This window comes from Nerophis ophidion, linkage group LG03, assembly GCF_033978795.1.
Source record: "Nerophis ophidion isolate RoL-2023_Sa linkage group LG03, RoL_Noph_v1.0, whole genome shotgun sequence".
Lineage (NCBI taxonomy): Eukaryota > Metazoa > Chordata > Actinopteri > Syngnathiformes > Syngnathidae > Nerophis > Nerophis ophidion.
In genome coordinates, this window is record NC_084613.1 from 636,818 (window position 1) to 654,084 (window position 17,267).

Below are 17,267 nucleotides of genomic sequence, written 5' to 3' on the forward strand. Positions count from 1 at the left end.
CAGACTATCTTGAAATATGCAACGTTTGAACGTATGATAACCCAGATAGTGTAAATTTAAGGTAATACAAGGATCCATAGTTAGCAGGAATATGCTTTCTATTTACTACAGGGAACCACAAACACAATGACCCATTGAACGTATTAGTGGAAAGGAGACATGATAACAAACAACAACAGACCTTGAAAAGGTGTTCTGTGCTTCCTTCTCTATGACACACACTTTGTCCAAGGGGGGACCCGAGGGCAGCAACAAAACAGACCTGCAGCAGCAAAATGGAGACTCTGGAGTATAATATTGCAGCCTCCAGCAGGATAAACTCATATTAGCAAGTTTTAATAATTTCCTGTATCCACAAATTTTACAATGACAAATATTTTCCAGTATTGAATAGTTCCTTTTAATACCCTTCTTTGCCAAAGGAAAAATAGATAAACCTTGCAGTGGAAATGGGGCAGTAAGCAATGTCTGTCTTCTCATCATTCTCTACGAAATAGAAAGTAGCTTCCTAATTAACAAACTAGGGCTGGGCGATATGGCCTTTTTTTAATATCTCGATATTTTTATGCCATATCCCGATACACGATATATATCTCGATTTTAGCCTTGAATGAACACTTGATACATATAATCACTGCAGTATGATGATTCTATGTGTCTACATTAAAACATTCTTGTTCATACTGCATTGATATATGCTCATTCTAAACTTTCATGCAGAGAAGGAAATCACAACTAAGTCAATTGACCAAAACTGTATTTATTAAACAGTTACTAAGCAGTGGCACAAACATTCATGTCATTTCCAAAACAGAAAATGCAAGATTGTCAGAGACATTTTAAGTGTCAAATAAGAATGAGCTGCATAATAGGAAATCAAATAGTATTCCTCCTTCGCTATGTGGTAGGTTACTACGGACGTTTTTGAATTCTGTTGTTGACTAGTTTTTCCATACGGTGTTGATCTGGAAATGTTTGCCTCGGCATTTTGATGGTGTGGACGTGTGGCACCTAACAGTGTAATCATGCGGAGTAATCGCTCTTCATTCTCTAGCAGGTGACTTTTCAAATGATGCTACATATTAGCAGTGATGCTACTTTTTATAGCAATGCTTCAGCACCACACTTGACAAATTACGGTTGTCTGTTCGACATATTCCCACTTGAAGACAAACCACCGCCAGATGATAAACTCCCTGCTGTTTTTCTTGGGAATTGATTCCTCCTTCATTCGCACCTTCTTTCTCTCGTATTACCACTCGCATGGCTCCGTTACCCATGCTTCTACCTCTCTGCTGAGCGAGGGCGTATACGTATGTGACGTATGACGTGACAGTACGTGACATGTGTAAGAAACTGTGCTTGTCTGTGAGAAGGAGAGACAGGAAAGAGCAAGGAGAGCCTGTAGTGTAATTCCCGCAGCTAAAAGCAACTGCGTGAGAACGTATACTGGAATATCACGATATAGTCATTTTCTATATTGCACAGAGATAAACCCGCGATATATCGTGTATATCGATATATCGGCCAGCCCTATAACAAACATACTAAACTACGGCGCTCCATAATTTATCAACCGTTTGGTCTTGATGGAGGTCTTTCCTCAACTGAATGACATTCCAGTTATATATGGTCTTTGTATAATGGTTGAAACAACAAATCTAATGACATTTTCACAGTACTCTACATGCACACCTGTTTTACAGCGAGAGAGGTTTGTATTATCAGGTACAAGTAGGTAGATAAATGACAACTTAAAGTGCGACAGAAAGATACTTCTTATATGTCCAATCTGTACAATTCTTATTTCCATGGCAGAGGGTTCTAGAAGCAGATGCAGCAGAAGATGCTTTCAACGATGATGATGACTTTGAGGTGGACACTCCCAAAAAGCGACACCGGGGCAAGGGAAGAGTAAGTAATCACCTGACAATCAGTTATTATGTAAATTACTTTAATTGAATCTGTCTTCTCCACTCTGGTTGGCAAATAGTTTTAGCGATATCTTATTTCACCTCAGGGTCGCGGTTCAGGTCGCAGGAAGACAGATCTAGATGATGACAAGCCATATGTCTGTGACAGTAAGTAGACATGCATGAGAGCACAATCACATCCTGATCATTACAATGCTATAATTTCCTAGTTAATCCTAGATCATGTCCATATGTCATCCATTCTATATATTTATTTGTAATAGTTTTAGAGCAGCTCGTTGACGTCCAAGTTAAACAAACATGTATGTGAAATCTGTGAATAAAATGAATTCAACAATTTCAGGCTAAAACTGCGGGGATCAGAACACTGTTAATAACCAGAAAGGCACTGTTTTAAGTAACATATTAACATTCTCAAGAGTCATACAAGTGTAAAGATAAGTTAACCACTATATATTAAAAGTAAGATAAAGTAAAACTACTCACCCTTTAAAGACAACTGGCGGATACCATGAATTGATTAACGTGGACCCCGACTTAAACAAGTTGAAAAACGTATTCGGGTGTTCGCATTTAGTGGTCAATTGTACGGAATATGTACTGGACTGTGCAATCTACTAATAAAAGTATCAATCAATCAGTCAATCAATCAGTACAGAATAATAAGAGAACAGGAAGTATTCTGCAGAGTCACCCAGTGGTATTTTATAGACATTGCTGTAATTAACCAACTCTTGTAATGTTGCTTATAAAATGTATGATATTGATGTTTACTACTCTAGATAAGTAGGGATAAATCTTGTTGGTGTTCTTAACATGCAAGATGTATGTGAAAAATGCAGCATGTGGCGATTTCACATCTCACTTTTGACTGATGCAGTCTTGTTTTCCAGACCGATACAAACAAAGGAACACCAACAACAAGTCTTCAACTTCAGGTACTTTACTATTGGAATGGCGTTTTGCATTTGGAGGGATGCTGTAGGAAATATATTTTTGGTTGAAATGTCTTTTTTTCTGTGTGTTTGCAGTCTATGCAAAGCGCTACAAGAGCCGTGCGGGACTAAGTTACCATTACACTCATCCTCACCTAGCAGAGGAGGACAGGACCGGGGAGAAGAGCTCTGTACCATCCTCTCTACAGCCTACTGACCGTCAAAAACGTAAGAAAACTGTTGCTTACTAGCCAATTGCTTCTCTTTCAAAGTCCCATTAGGAGATGATGACTACCTGGTGACCGAGACATTCCATTTGCCTTTCCTGTGGTGTTGCAACTAGACTAATATTATTGGCATACCCTGTTAATGACCTGCCAACTCCAACAGCAGTCTGTTGAATTTGTGGTCATTGTAATGTACAATGAGACCATGTTGTGCAAGTACTGTAAATAACACTGGTACAAAGATGAATGATTGTTCTTTGAATGTGGTGTTTTAATGTCCCTCTTAGGCCCAAAGGCTCCAGTCGGGACCATGATCACAAACAGCTACTGTGAAAAATGTCACAACTCTAACAAGAAACTCATGAAATCTGGGTACCCCTGCACATTCTGCCAATGCAAAGGTGAGTTCAAATTGATGTTGCAAATTTTCCGAAAAAGCGATAGGCTTTTGACCAAACCACAGGATTGCCGCCATGACTGGCAATGCATATTGTGGAACACAGCATACACTTAAAACACTCCCCGCATGGCTAGTGTTGCCAACTTGCAACTTTGATGCTAATTCTGGCGACTTTCTCTACGTCTTGGCAACATTTTTTTGTAAACAGCTACTAGTGACAAATCTAGCGACTTTTTCCGGTGATATTGGAGACTTTTTTTGTGTCATTGAGACTCTGAAGTGAAAGCATGCACCAGTCACAGTCATCCACAAGCAATTTTGGAGTTCCTAGCCAAAAGTTTCGATTGGAATTTTAAATGTAAATGTTTCTTTACCGTCACACTCGTACATCGCTGAATTTGATTTGCCTACTTATAACAGCCTTAGTCACTTGCTCACCTTGTATGTGTGTGTCTCCCTGTGACAAAAGGTGAATAGTCAGTGCAGAGAGGAGATGCACACACTTCCAGACTGCAAATAAAATGTGCATGTGCACAGCAGCCACTTTCTGCCTTGGTTTACAAAGAGAAATTTAAATGTAAAATTTTTTTTACTGTTATGTCAAGTTAATATGAATCATCGTTCATGTTAATTAGCCAGCTATTAGATTTGGTTTGTCAGTGAATATCACAACCATCCATTCTATTAATCAAATGTGATACTTAAACATTTAATATTGCGCAATGAAATAATTTAACAACTAAGAATCAAAAAAATAATTCAAGAAAGTTGATTTGCAGTCATCATACTTACCATTTTTCTATATATTTTATCTCTCCTACAGCGTCCATTGCAATAAATTATGCAAATGAGGCGATGGCGTCATCTAGCGATGTTTAGGACAGCCAATAGCTACTTTCCTTGCTGAAGAGTTGGCAACACTGCGCATGGCTGCCTTCCTGCCGTGGTGTTTATGCCATCATGCAAATCAATCACGGACGCCAAGACGTGATGGAACAGCGCTTTGGATATGCTGACTTGTTACTTGGAGCTTATTTAATTCATTTTAATTTAACTTTAAAGTTTAAGTTTGAAATTGTGGAAATCAGAAGCTCAAGCTTAGGTCATGCATGCAAAGCCATACATTTCGAAATGCACCTGCATTGTTTTGTGACTTAGTTCAATAAAATGTCTTTGTCCAGTCAGATTTTTTTACCGCAGTTTACTTGAAAGTAATCTTAAAATGTAGTCTTGTTTCGTTGTCTTAAACCAATATCTTGTGTCATTTGTGAGCTGAGCATACACCCCTAGTACATTTACAACTATAAAAACTATTACTGTTGTTGTTGTTGAGACTGCAAGTAGTTGAGACTGCTTCAACAGTGCCTCTGCAGGTTTTAGCCAGGAAGTGCACTCAATTTTGCCTCTATTGCTTCCAGACATGATTAATCAGTTCTAAGGATATAACGATATAAAAAAGTAACATCACGGTTATTGTGACCAAATTTACCACTGTTATTATTATTACCATAGTTCAGGGGTCGGGAACCTTTTTGGCTGAGGGAGCCATGAAAGCCAAATATTTTAAAATGTATTTCCGTGAGAGCCAAAACATATTTTTAATACTGAATACAACTAAATGCGTGCATTTTTTTAAGTAAGAACAACATTTTAGAGTATAATAAGTCCCTAATTCTTTTTAATAACATTGTTATTTCTTGAACAGGTGCAGTACAAAACGGATAAATGGAATAAAATGGATGAGAATGTTTTATTTTTTGAACGTTATTTTTAACATTGTGATTACCAGCGGAATTATTTATTACTTATCGTGTTAAGCAATGTCAACTAAGATTTATCTGAGAGCCAGATGCAGTCATCAAAAGAGCCACATCTCGCTCTAGGGCCATGGGTTCCCTACCCCTGCCATAGTTGAATGTGCTCAAAAAGTACTTACAAACACACACAAATTTTTTTGAAGAATTTTTTAAAGTAACTAAAATAAATAGAGAACACTATTTTACAAGTTTTATGTTTTTTATGCTTCACTGATTTCCCTCGCCCGGACGTGGGTCACCGGGGCCCCCCTCTGGAGCCGGGCCCGGAGGTGGGGCACGATGGCGAGCGCCTGGTGGCCGGGCCTGTTCCCATGGGGCCCGGCCGGGCACAGCCCGAAGAGGCAACGTGGGTTACCCCTTCAATGGGCTCACCACCCATAGCAGGGGCCATAGAGGTTGGGTGCAATGGGAGCTGGGCGTCAGGCGAAGGCAGGGCACTTGGCGGTCCGATCCTCGGCTAAAGAAGCTAGCTCTTGGGACGTGGAACGTCACCTCACTGGGGGGGGAAAGAGCCTGAGCTAGTGCGCGGAGTGGAGAAGTTCCGGCTGGATATAGTCGGACTCACTTCGACACACAGCAAGGGCTCTGGAACCACTTCTCTCGAGAGGGACTGGACCCTCTTCCACTCTGGCGTTGCCAGCAGTGAGAGGCGACGGGCTGGGGTGGCAATTCTGGTTGCCCCCCGGCTTAAAGCCTGCACGTTGGAGTTCAACCCAGTGGACGAAAGGGTAGCCTCCCTCCGCCTTCGGGTGGGGGGACGGGTCCTGACTCTTGTTTGTGCTTACGCACCAAACAGCAGTTCAGAGTACCCACCCTTTTTGGGTACACTCGAGGGAGTACTGGAAAGTACTTCCCCGGGTGATTCCCTTGTCCTACTGGGGGACTTCAACGCTCATGTTGGCAACGACAGTGAAACCTGGAGAGGCGTGATTGGGAAGAATGGCCGCCCGGATCTGAACCCAAGTGGTGTTTTGTTATTGGACTTTTGTGCTCGTCACAATTTGTCCATTACAAACACCATGTTCAAACATAAGGGTGTCCATATGTGCACTTGGCACCAGGACACCCTAGGCCGCAGTTCCATGATCGACTTTGTAGTTGTGTCATCGGATTTGCGGCCTTATGTCTTGGACACTCGGGTGAAGAGAGGGGCGGAGCTTTCTACTGATCACCACCTGGTGGTGAGTTGGCTGCGATGGTGGGGGAGGATGCCGGACCGACCTGGCAGGCCCAAACGCATTGTGAGGGTCTGCTGGGAACGTCTGGCAGAGTCTCTTGTCAGAGAAAGTTTAAATTCCCACCTCCGGAAGAACTTCGAACATGTCACGAGGGAGGTGCTGGACATTGAGTCCGAGTGGACCATGTTCCGCACCTCTATTGTCGAGACGGCTGATCGGAGCTGTGGCCGCAATGGTAGTTGGTGCCTGTCGGGGCGGCAATCCTAAAACCCCCTGGTGGACACCAGCGGTGAGGGATGCCCTCAAGCTGAAGAAGGAGTCCTATCGGATCCTTTTGGCTCATAGGACTCCGGAGGTGGTGGACAGGTACCGACAGGCCAAGCAATGTGCGGCTTCAGCGGTCGCTGAGGCAAAAACTCGGACATGGGAGGAGTTTGGGGAAGCCATGGAAAACGACTTCCGGACGGCTTCGAAGCGATTCTGGACCACCGTCCGCCGCCTCAGGAAGGGGAAGCAGTGCACTATCAACACTGTGTATGGTGCGAATGGTGTTCTGCTGACCTCAACTGCGGATGTTGTGGATAGGTGGAAGGAATACCTCGAAGACCTCCTCAATCCCACCAACACGTCTTCCTATGAGGAAGCAGTGCCTGGGGAATCTGTGGTGGACTCTCCTATTTCTGGGGCTGAGGTCGCTGAGGTAGTTAAAAAGCTCCTCAGTGGCAAGGCCCCGGGGGTGGAAGAGACCCGCCCGGAGTTCCTTAAGGCTCTGGATGCTGTGAGCTGTCTTGGTTGACAAGACTCAGCAGCATCGCGTGGACATCGGGGGCGGTACCTCTGGATTGGCAGATCGGGGTGGTGGTTCCTCTCTTTAAGAAGGGGGACCGGAGGGTGTGTTCCAACTATTGTGGGATCACACTCCTCAGCCTTCCCGGTAAGGTTTATTCAGGTGTACTGGAGAGGAGGCTACGCCGGATAGTCGAACCTCGGATTCAGGAGGAACAGTGTGGTTTTCGTCCTGGTCGTGGAACTGTGGACCAGCTCTATACTCTCGGCAGGGTTCTTGAGGGTGCATGGGAGTTTGCCCAACCAGTCTACATGTGCTTTGTGGACTTGGAGAAGGCATTCGACCGTGTCCCTCGGGAAGTCCTGTGGGGAGTGCTCAGAGAGTATGGGGTATCGGACCGTGTTATTGTGGCGGTCCGCTCCCTGTACGATCAGTGCCAGAACTTGGTCCGCATTGCCGGCAGTAAGTCGAACACATTTCCAGTGAAGGTTGGACTCCGCCAAGGCTGTCCTTTGTCACAGATTCTGTTCATAACTTTTATGGACAGACTTTCTAGGCGCAGTCAAGGCGTTGAGGGGTTCCGGTTTGGTGACCGCAGGATCAGGTCTCCGCTTTTTGCAGATGATGTGGTCCTGATGGCTTCATCTGACCGGGATCTTCAGCTCTCACTGGATCGGTTTGCAGCCGAGTGTGAAGCGACCGGAATGAGAATCAGCACCTCCAAGTCCGAGTCCATGGTTCTCGCCCGGAAAAGGGTGGAGTGCCTTCTCCGGGTTGGGGAGGAGACCCTGCCCCAAGTGGAGGAGTTCAAGTACCTAGGAGTCTTGTTCACCAGTGAGGGAAGAGTGGATCGTGAGATCGACAGGCGGATCGGTGCGGCGTCTTCAGTAATGCGGACGTTGTACCGATCCGTTGTGGTGAAGAAGGAGCTGAGCCGGAAGGCAAAGCTCTCAATTTACCGGTCGATCTACGTTCCCATCCTCACCTATGGTCATGATCTTTGGGTCATGACCGAAAGGATAAGATCACGGGTACAAGCGGCCGAAATGAGTTTCCTCCGCCGGGTGGTGGGGCTCTCCCTTAGAGATAGGGTGAGAAGCTCTGCCATCCGGGAGGAGCTCAAAGTAAAGCCGCAGCTCCTCCACATCGAGAGGAGCCAAATGAGGTGGTTCGAGCATCTGGTCAGGATGCCACCCGAACGCCTCCCTAGGGAGGTGTTTAGGGCACGTCCAATCGGTAGGAGGCCACGGGGAAGACCCAGGACACGTTGGGAAGACTATGTCTCCCGGCTGGCCTGGGAACGCCTCGGGATCCCCCGGGAAGAGCTAGACGAAGTGGCTGGGGAAAGGGAAGTCTGGATTTCCCTGCTTAGGCTGTTGCCCCCGCGACCCGACCTCGGATAAGCGGAAGAAGATGGATGGATGGATGGATGGATGATAGTGGTTTATTCTTAGTATTTTATCTATTTTAACGGCTGATTATTTGTTTTAAATATTAGTTTGCACTGTAGTATTTTGAGATATGTTTAAATGAAAAGTTTGTAACAAATAAAACTTGTATCGGTATTATTTATTTTTGACGAGCGTTGTTTTCTCGTTGTTTTCCTCGGTCTCTTTTCCTATTGTCGAAAGAACGATCACCCTCTTTAAGAAAGCACACCCTGTAGGTTCAACGTGCTCAACTGAAAGCTTAGGTTAGTGCTTCTCAATTAGTTTCTGTTACACCCCAACCGTAAGAAGAAAATATCTTCCCCCCACTCTCCACCGTGACTATAAATAGTATATTTGGCTATAAAATTGTTATAACTATACATCTGCATAACATTGTAAGCTTATTACCATTAACAGAAACAACACACCGGTCTTTCCTTGTCTCCCACTGTGATTACAGTGAAGCCAAGTGCTACATACGCTTCATCATATTCTGGTACGGCAAAAAAAGTATGTTCCCCAAGGTCGCACCCTGGCACCGCACAACGCCCCCCCAGGAGGGCCCAACCCACTGTTTGAGAAGGACTGGCATAGTTGCTCAGACAGTAAAGTGTTTATATAGTTATATTGTATCTTGGTTGGAGTATGTTGTTTCCTAATGGGGAAAGACAGTAGTGTCCCTTGCTTTCATTTTAGCATTTAAAGGGGAACATTATCACAATTTCAAAAGGGTTAAAAACAATAAAAATTAGTTCCCAGTGGCTTGTTTTATTTTTGGAAGTTTTTTTTAAAAGTTTTACATCTCCCAGAATTTCCCTAAAAAAAGCTTTGAAGTGCTTGATTTTCGCTATTTGCGATGTGACTGTGACGTCACACAGTGCTGCCAATACAAACAAACATGGCGAATAGCACAGCAAGATTAGACATTAGCTCGGATTCAGACTCGGATTTCAGCGGTTTAAGCGATTCAACAGATTACGCATGTATTGAAACAGATAGTTGGAGTATGGAGGCAGATAGCGAAAATGAAATTGAAGAAGAAACTGAAGCTATTGAGCGAATAGCTATTGACGCTATTCGGCCATAGCATGTGTGTACCTAATGAAGTGGCCCGTAGCATAACTGCCTTATTAGCATCGCCGGTAAAATGTGCGGACCAAACAATCAGGACTTTCGCATCTTGTGACACTGGAGCAACTTAAATCCGTCGATTGGTAAATATTTGTTTCTCATTAAATGTGGGTATCTAGTTTCAAATGTACATACAGCTAGCGTAAATAGCATGTTAGCATCGATTAGCATAGCATGTTAGCATCAATTAGCTGGCAGTCACGCTAATAGCAAATATGTCTGATTAGCACATAAGTCAACAACATCAACAAAACTCACCTTTGTGATTTAGTTGACTTTATCATTCCAAATGCATCTGCAGGTTATCCATACATCTCTGTGCCATGTCTGTCTTAGCATCGCCGGTAAAATGTGCAGACACTCCAGCACATTCAATGGGGGTCTGGCGGCAGATTTCTTGCCAGTGGTGCAACTTGAATCCCTCCCTGTAAGTGTTGTTACACCCTCCGACAACACACCGACGAGGCATGATGTCTCCAAGGTTCCAAAAAATAGTCGAAAAAACGGAAAATAACAGAGCTGAGACCCGGTGTTTGTAATGTGAATATGAAAATGGCGGCTGTATTACCTCGGTGACGTCACGTTCTGACGTCATCGCTACAAGACCGATAAACAGAAAGGCATTTAATTCGCCAAAATTCACCCATTTAGAGTTTGGAAATCGGTTAAAAAAATACATGGTCTTTTTTTCTGCGACATCAAGGTATATATTGACGCTTACATAGGTCTGGTGATAATGTTCCCCTTTAAGCTTGCGAGCTGGAGCCAGCTAGTTCGTGAGTTTGTCAAAGTGCAGTTAGTAATCTTGTTTTTTGATCATTATAATTTAAAACGGTAATACTAACCGTCAGGAGTTGGACCTCAGCTACCAATTATACAGTTTATTGTTACATCGTATATCCCTAATCATTTCATAAAATTCAACAAATTCCAAGCCATCAGTTTGTGTTTTGTCCTTCCCTTGTCAGGGAACAGTGTTGGGAACCTTCCAAGCGAACCTACAATGCCATGACAATGGCAATATGAAGGAATTTGCAGGGATTAACACGAACAAATTACATATGGGAATTGGTTTGAAAAAACATCTTGCAGCTTAATTGTCAAGATTTAAGACAAATCCAGTTACTTACTTGCATGTCTGTTGATGCCAAACCCTGTAGTGTTCAGTTGTTGGGAGTCGTGAGGAATGTTATATGATGGTATTTTAAGTGTCACATGAAAACTTTGAATGGTTCCAGAATTCCCCAACTAAATCCCTCATGGAAAATGTTCCACCTCCATTGGAATGCAATACCAGATGATGCTTCTTCTTCTTGGACTAACTCTACTCCTCTTTGTCCTGCGAGCCAGCTGACGGCCCAGGGGGCAAGGAGGACGGGAATCAGGGCGGCGCAGAGGAGCTGTTCGCAACCACCTCTGAGAGCGACGCCTCCACCTTTCATGGCTTTGAGGACGACGACATGGAAGAGCCTACCGTTAACAGCAATGGATTATCCAGCCGACACAGATAGACTTAAAAAAAAAATTAATAAATAAATAAATCTGGATTCATCTGCTGCTTCTATGCTCGCCCTCATATCCCCCCAACTTGTGTTTGCAGAAAGCACAAAGTGATGGCTTCTGGACACACCAAAAAACAGTGGTATTTTATTGACTGGACTTTAATTTATGGATTTTTATATCTAAATATATCTATTAACTTTGAAGTCAACTAATGACTTACAAAAAATGTTTTGTTTTTCCCTCTTTGGAGCAGAAGGAGCACTCATGTAGTGAACAAAAAGAAACACTGGAGAAAGCATACATTTGAACAAATGAACCTTTTGATGCATAGAAGCTGTTTGAATGTGGCTTCAGACCCTTTACTGGATATTAATGAACCGATGACCTTGTTGAGCTCCAACTCTGGATTATATTCGTACTTAAACATGAAGGAACCAATGAATGAACTACCATGAAACTCTGTAGATGAAGGCCTCTATATTTTTTTCTTTATGGACCTGAGGAGGTTGTTAAAATAGAAGGTAAGTAAATGTTTCTATACTTTACTGCAGGGGGATTCAAAGTTGGGCCCCGTGGCCTTCTTTTATTTAAAAGCTCATTGTTATCGTTCCTCGGTGTACTGTAAAAAAAAAAAACAATGAATTCAGTTGTAATGATTACACACATTTTGTCACAAAGCTGAGATGTTTTTGTTCAGATAGCCTACGGGGATTGCTTTTAACATTTAAAATGTAGAAAATGTATGTAAGTTGCCGACCATCAGTGTTGCCAGATCTCCCAAGAGAAGCAAGCAACCCGCACAATAAAAACAAGCCTAACTGGCAACCCATCACATTGTGAATAATATAGATACCTTCATTACTGCATTATGCATACGCAACAGTAAAAATATAAACACCGCTAATACATTTGAAAAACGTACATTATTTAGAAAATCTTGGGATTTATAAACCCTGATTGAAGTATGATTTTTACCCAAGTTGCTATTTTCAGCTCATTGATTTGTTTCATTGTGCTTTGGGAATATTAAACACATGTCCCTTTTCATTCTAGTTGGATTTATATACATTTTATAAGAGATTTTTTTACAGTAAATGTGCATAGTTCTACTGTGCCACAAAGTTGTTTTAAATGAGAGAATCTTTAAAATAGTGATATAACTGTTAGTCAAAGATGCCAATATTGCACCATTTTATGGGATTACAAATTAGATGTCAGAATAATTCCCACCAATAGAGTATGTATTAAATGTTTTGAATATTCTGATCTAACTAAAAATTGTTTGCATGAAAAAAAACGAGTAACTTCAAAAAAGTACAAATATAACAACGATGTTCTAAACAGCTCTTTAAAAGGAATGATGCAGAACACCAGCTTCTTTTTTCCATCTATCCATCTTCTTACTGTACACTTATTTGAGATTGAGTCACGGGGGCAGCAGCCTTAGCAGCGAAACTCAGATTTCCCTCTCCCCAGCTATTTTGTCTTGCACTTCCTGCGAGAATCTCAAGGTGTTCCCAGGTCATTTGGGAGACATAGTCTCTCCAACGTGTCGTAGGACTTCCTTGTGGCCTGGTCGTGCCCTACACATATCCTGGGGGGCATTCTGACCAGATACCCAAACCAGCTCAACTGACTCCTCTCGATGTGGAGGAGCAGAGGCTTTACTCTGAGCTCCTCCCGAATCACAGAGCTTCTCACCCTATCTCTAAGGGGTACCCGACGGAGGAAACGAATTTCGTCTGCTTGTACCCGTGATCTTGCCAATGCAGGGTCAGCATCACTACAGATGCCAAACCGATCCACCTGTTGATCTCACAATGCACTCTTCCCTCACTCGTGAACTAGACCTACTAATTGAACTCCTTCACCTGGGGCAGGATCTCGTCCTCAACCCACAGATGGCCCTCTACCTTTTTCCGGGCAAGAAACTCTGATTTGGAAGTGCAGATTTTCGTCCTAGTCGCTTCACATTCACCTGCGAACCGATCTAGTGAGAGCTTAAGATCCTGGCCAGATGAAACCAGCAAGACCACATCATCCACAAAAAGCAAATACTTAAACCTGCAGCCACTCTTATGTTTGACCATGGTGTTGTGGACAATCTGTGATGAGCACAAAAGTCCAATAACAAAACGCCACTTCCTCCCAATTACGATTCCAGGTTTCACTGTCGTTGCCAATGTTAGAGTAAAGTCCCCCAGTAGAACAAGGGAATCACCTGAGGGAGCACTCTCCAGTACTTCCTATACGGGCTCCGCTCGGAGGCGGTGCAAAGCTACCCTCTCGTCCAGCGGGTTAAACCCCAACGTGCAGGCTCCGAGCTGCGGGATTAACAAGTATAATAATAATGGATTAGATTTATATCGCGCTTTTCTATTGTTAAATACTCAAAGTGCTCACAGAGAAGTGGGAACCCATCATTCATTCACACCTGGTGGTGGTAAGCTACATCTGTAGCCACAGCTGCCCTGGGGTAGACTGAGTATTGCCACAAAAGGCCGGTCGCCTCTTACTGTTGGCAATGCCAGAGTGGAACAGAATCTAGCCCCTCTCGAGAAAACTGGTTTCAGAGCCCTTGCTGTGTGTCGAAGTGAGACTGACTGGATCCAGCCGGAACATCTGCACCGCAGCACCAGCTCAGTCCCCCCATCCCCCAGTGAGATGACGTCCCAAGAGCTAGCTTCTGTAACCGAGGATCCGACTGCCAAGGGCCCTGTGTTTGACTGCCACCCAGCTCACAAGGCACCCGACCTCTATGCCCCCTCCTATAGGTGGTGAGTCCATTAAAGGGGGGACTCACGATTGGATTGGCTGTGCTATGGGAGCCGGCCCGGCACTCATTATCGAGCTCCAGGTGTGTTCAGAGGGGGACCCCGGTGACCCACGTCCGGGCCAGTGAAAACTGTGTTTCTGTTGTTGTCTATTCATAGAAGTCTTTGAGCTGCTCTTTGTCTGGTCCCTCACCTAGGACCTGTTTGTCATGGGAGACCCTACCAGGGGCATAGAAGCCCCAGGCAACATAGCTCCAAGGATCATTTGGACGTGCAAATGATAAGGTGGCACCTAAAAAGCTCATTTACGTGGGTTATCTACCTGTATAGCCACACCTTTGGAGACGTTTAGGTTCATGTCGGAGTTTTCAGATGCACTTCGTTTTTTTTCCCCCACAATACCTTTATTTTTCTTTTAATATACTTTTTTTCTACTTTGTTATTCGAACAATCTTTTTATATTTAAAACAAAAAACAATACTTTTCTTTTACCTTTATGTTCCAATTAAATGTTCCGTTGTTGTAGAAAAAAATGTATAAATACTGAAAGCAGTGCAACTTTTTTGTGATATTACAACTTTATTCTCAAATCAATGCCTTTGTCTTAAAACCAACAATTGTGTGCTTTCAATCTGTAACTTTGTTCATCCAAAAATACAACTGTTCTCATGACATTATGATTTTTCTAGTCTTACATTAGCACCATATTTTAATAGAATTAGAATGTAGTTTTCTATTGAATGAATAATTCCAATGTTTCAACTTTTTTTCTTCAACTTAATTGCATGTCATTGTAGCTATTAGCTAACCAGTGAGACGCCGGATGTTCTGATCGGCTCTTACGGTGTTCACTGTGACATCCGCTTATGCAATTAGCGGTGGGAAAGGTTGCAATCCAAATTTTGGCTTGCAACCTAGCATAACAATTATAGCTGGGACACAAAAATGTGAGCTGGGGCAATCGTAAGCCGAGGTCTCATCTTATTTCCATACAGTATATATATTTTCTCATATTTCATTGCAACTATTTTCTTGTATTGCAACTTTTTTTTAAATTGTTCTAGAATTCTGACTTATTTCTCGTAATCTTGCGATTTCCTCCAGGCACTATGCTGTACTAACATTTCTAATACGATTACGACCTAATCATCAAGTTCATCCCATTTTCTAATCCAAAATTCTTCACGCATCATTTGGACTTTTCTAAGAAAAAAAAAAGGAAGTCTACATTTACAACAGCTACTTTTTTGTAGTACGGTTTTCTCAAGAAAATCCAACTGTATCCACACAATATTGGTATTTTTCCTATCTTGCAACTACTGTCTTGCAAAAAATGTGACCTTGTTACTTTTTCGGATTTTCAGAATGTTTTTGTAAATGAACATTTTTGTTTCTTCTCAGTGTGGCCTAATTGTCCTCCTTGTTCACGTGAAGTTTTGTGTTCTTCCTACTACACAATTGTGTGTATCCAAGAGAGTATCGCTATTAAAACATTTCATTTGTTTTGTTGTGTGTTTTAGGAGCACAGGAGATGAAGAGCAGTGATGAAGAAGATTTAACCTTTCCAAACTAACGAGCTTCACCCTCCCTCCTGCTTTTGGTCCTAAATGTAACTGACAAGACGCGGACAAATCAACATCCGCCGCTCTCACGGACCATGTGACTTCAACCAAGCTTTTGTGATGATGTGAACTCACATCTTGGAGCAGCAGGTTCATGGCGTCCACAGCAGAACTATGGGAACACTAACGGGCCGATTTGGGGCCCTTACCCCCTCCCGCTTCCTCTTTCACTCCCGCTCTGTAACCGCGTGTGCGTGCGTGCGCGCGTGATCCAATGTGACACTAAGACGTCATTACTCTCATCACTGTGCCAGCCTGCCGCTCTGCACCGCAAACCAGGTCTGACAACCATAGCCCCTCCCCCCCGCCACAGAGTTGGTGTTCTACTCCACCACTCATTCTTGGACACCTCAACTACTGATAGGGATGCATCCCTCTGCTTCTTGCTCTACTTGTATTATTTCAAGGGCCTTTTTTCAAGCTGTGAGGACTAGTGTGGATGGTTGGAAGCAGAGTGGCACCTCTGTCCTATGCTCAGGCATCTTTTGTTGATTGTTCGTGCACGGCAGAATGCTGAGATTGTATTGGCAAGGAGCGACAATGAAGACACACACCAACGCTGTGATGAACCGCCACCATTACCACCACCTCAGTTACCAGTTTAATTCTTTTCTTGACGTGTTTGTCATTGTGTGTTTGTGTGTTATAAAGGCAGCCGAATAATATAATTTTTAACATTTGATGTTGAAGGTATTAAATTAGGGATGGATATATGACAAAATTTCTTGATTTACTTTGTTGATAAGTTGTCTTGTTGCACTTCTTTAAACTGCAAACTAGTTGACAGAATCAACAGTGTCTCCACTGTTAGCCAAGTGCTGCTCTTTTGTAGAAGTGGGAATCTTTGGCGCCACAATTCCATTATGATTCGACCAAAAATGTATTTGATATGTCTTTAATTATTATATTGTATATTAATATATTTTATATTATATATCAATTTATCATGTTTAATATGTATAAAAGGCTCTTCTGTATGCATTTTTGTGTAATTTAGTATACATATATATATATAATATATATAATATATATATATATATATATATATATACATACACACACAGTACAGCCCAAAAGTTTGGACACACCTTCTCATTCAAAATGTTTTCTTTATTTTCATGAATATTTACATTGTGGATTGTCACTGAAGGCCTCAAAACTATGAATGAACACGTGGAGTTATGTACTTACCAAAAAAAAGTGAAATAACCGAAAACATGTTTTATATTCTAGTTTCTTCAAAATAGCCACCCTTTGCTCTGATTGCTGCTTTGCACACTCTTGGCATTCTCACGATGAACTTCAAGAGGTAGTCACCTGAAATGGTTTTCACTTCACAGGTGTGCCTTATGAGTATGATTAGTGGAATTTCTTGATTTATCAATGGGGTTTGGACCATCAGTTATGTTGTAGATGAGAAGGTGTGTCCAGACTTTTGGCCTGTACACTCTCTCTCTCTCTCACTCTCTCTCTCTCTCTCTCCGCCGACGCATCTCTCTCTCTCTCACTCTCTCTCTCTCTCTCTCTCT

The 17,267-nt window shown here is 42.7% G+C and overlaps 1 protein-coding gene across 5 annotated transcripts in view; it reads left to right on the plus strand.

The window, feature by feature from the left end:
* Positions 1-16,459, plus strand: part of LOC133548887 (zinc finger protein DPF3-like) — a 76,067-nt gene extending 59,608 nt beyond the window's left edge. For 2 of the 5 annotated variants that reach the window (XM_061893832.1, XM_061893836.1), the window contains 7 exons: positions 1,819-1,914; positions 2,021-2,081; positions 2,828-2,872; positions 2,966-3,097; positions 3,384-3,497; positions 11,190-11,863; positions 15,637-16,459. In XM_061893832.1, coding sequence (XP_061749816.1) covers positions 1,819-1,914; positions 2,021-2,081; positions 2,828-2,872; positions 2,966-3,097; positions 3,384-3,497; positions 11,190-11,350 — 609 coding nt within the window. In that variant the 3' untranslated portion in view covers positions 11,351-11,863; positions 15,637-16,459. Of the gene's footprint in view, positions 1-1,818; positions 1,915-2,020; positions 2,082-2,827; positions 2,873-2,965; positions 3,098-3,383; positions 3,498-4,319; positions 4,657-11,185; positions 11,864-15,636 lie in introns of those variants that run through there. The other 3 variants (XM_061893834.1, XM_061893835.1, XM_061893833.1) reach the window with 3 other exon arrangements.
* Positions 16,460-17,267: the final 808 nt, after the last annotated feature.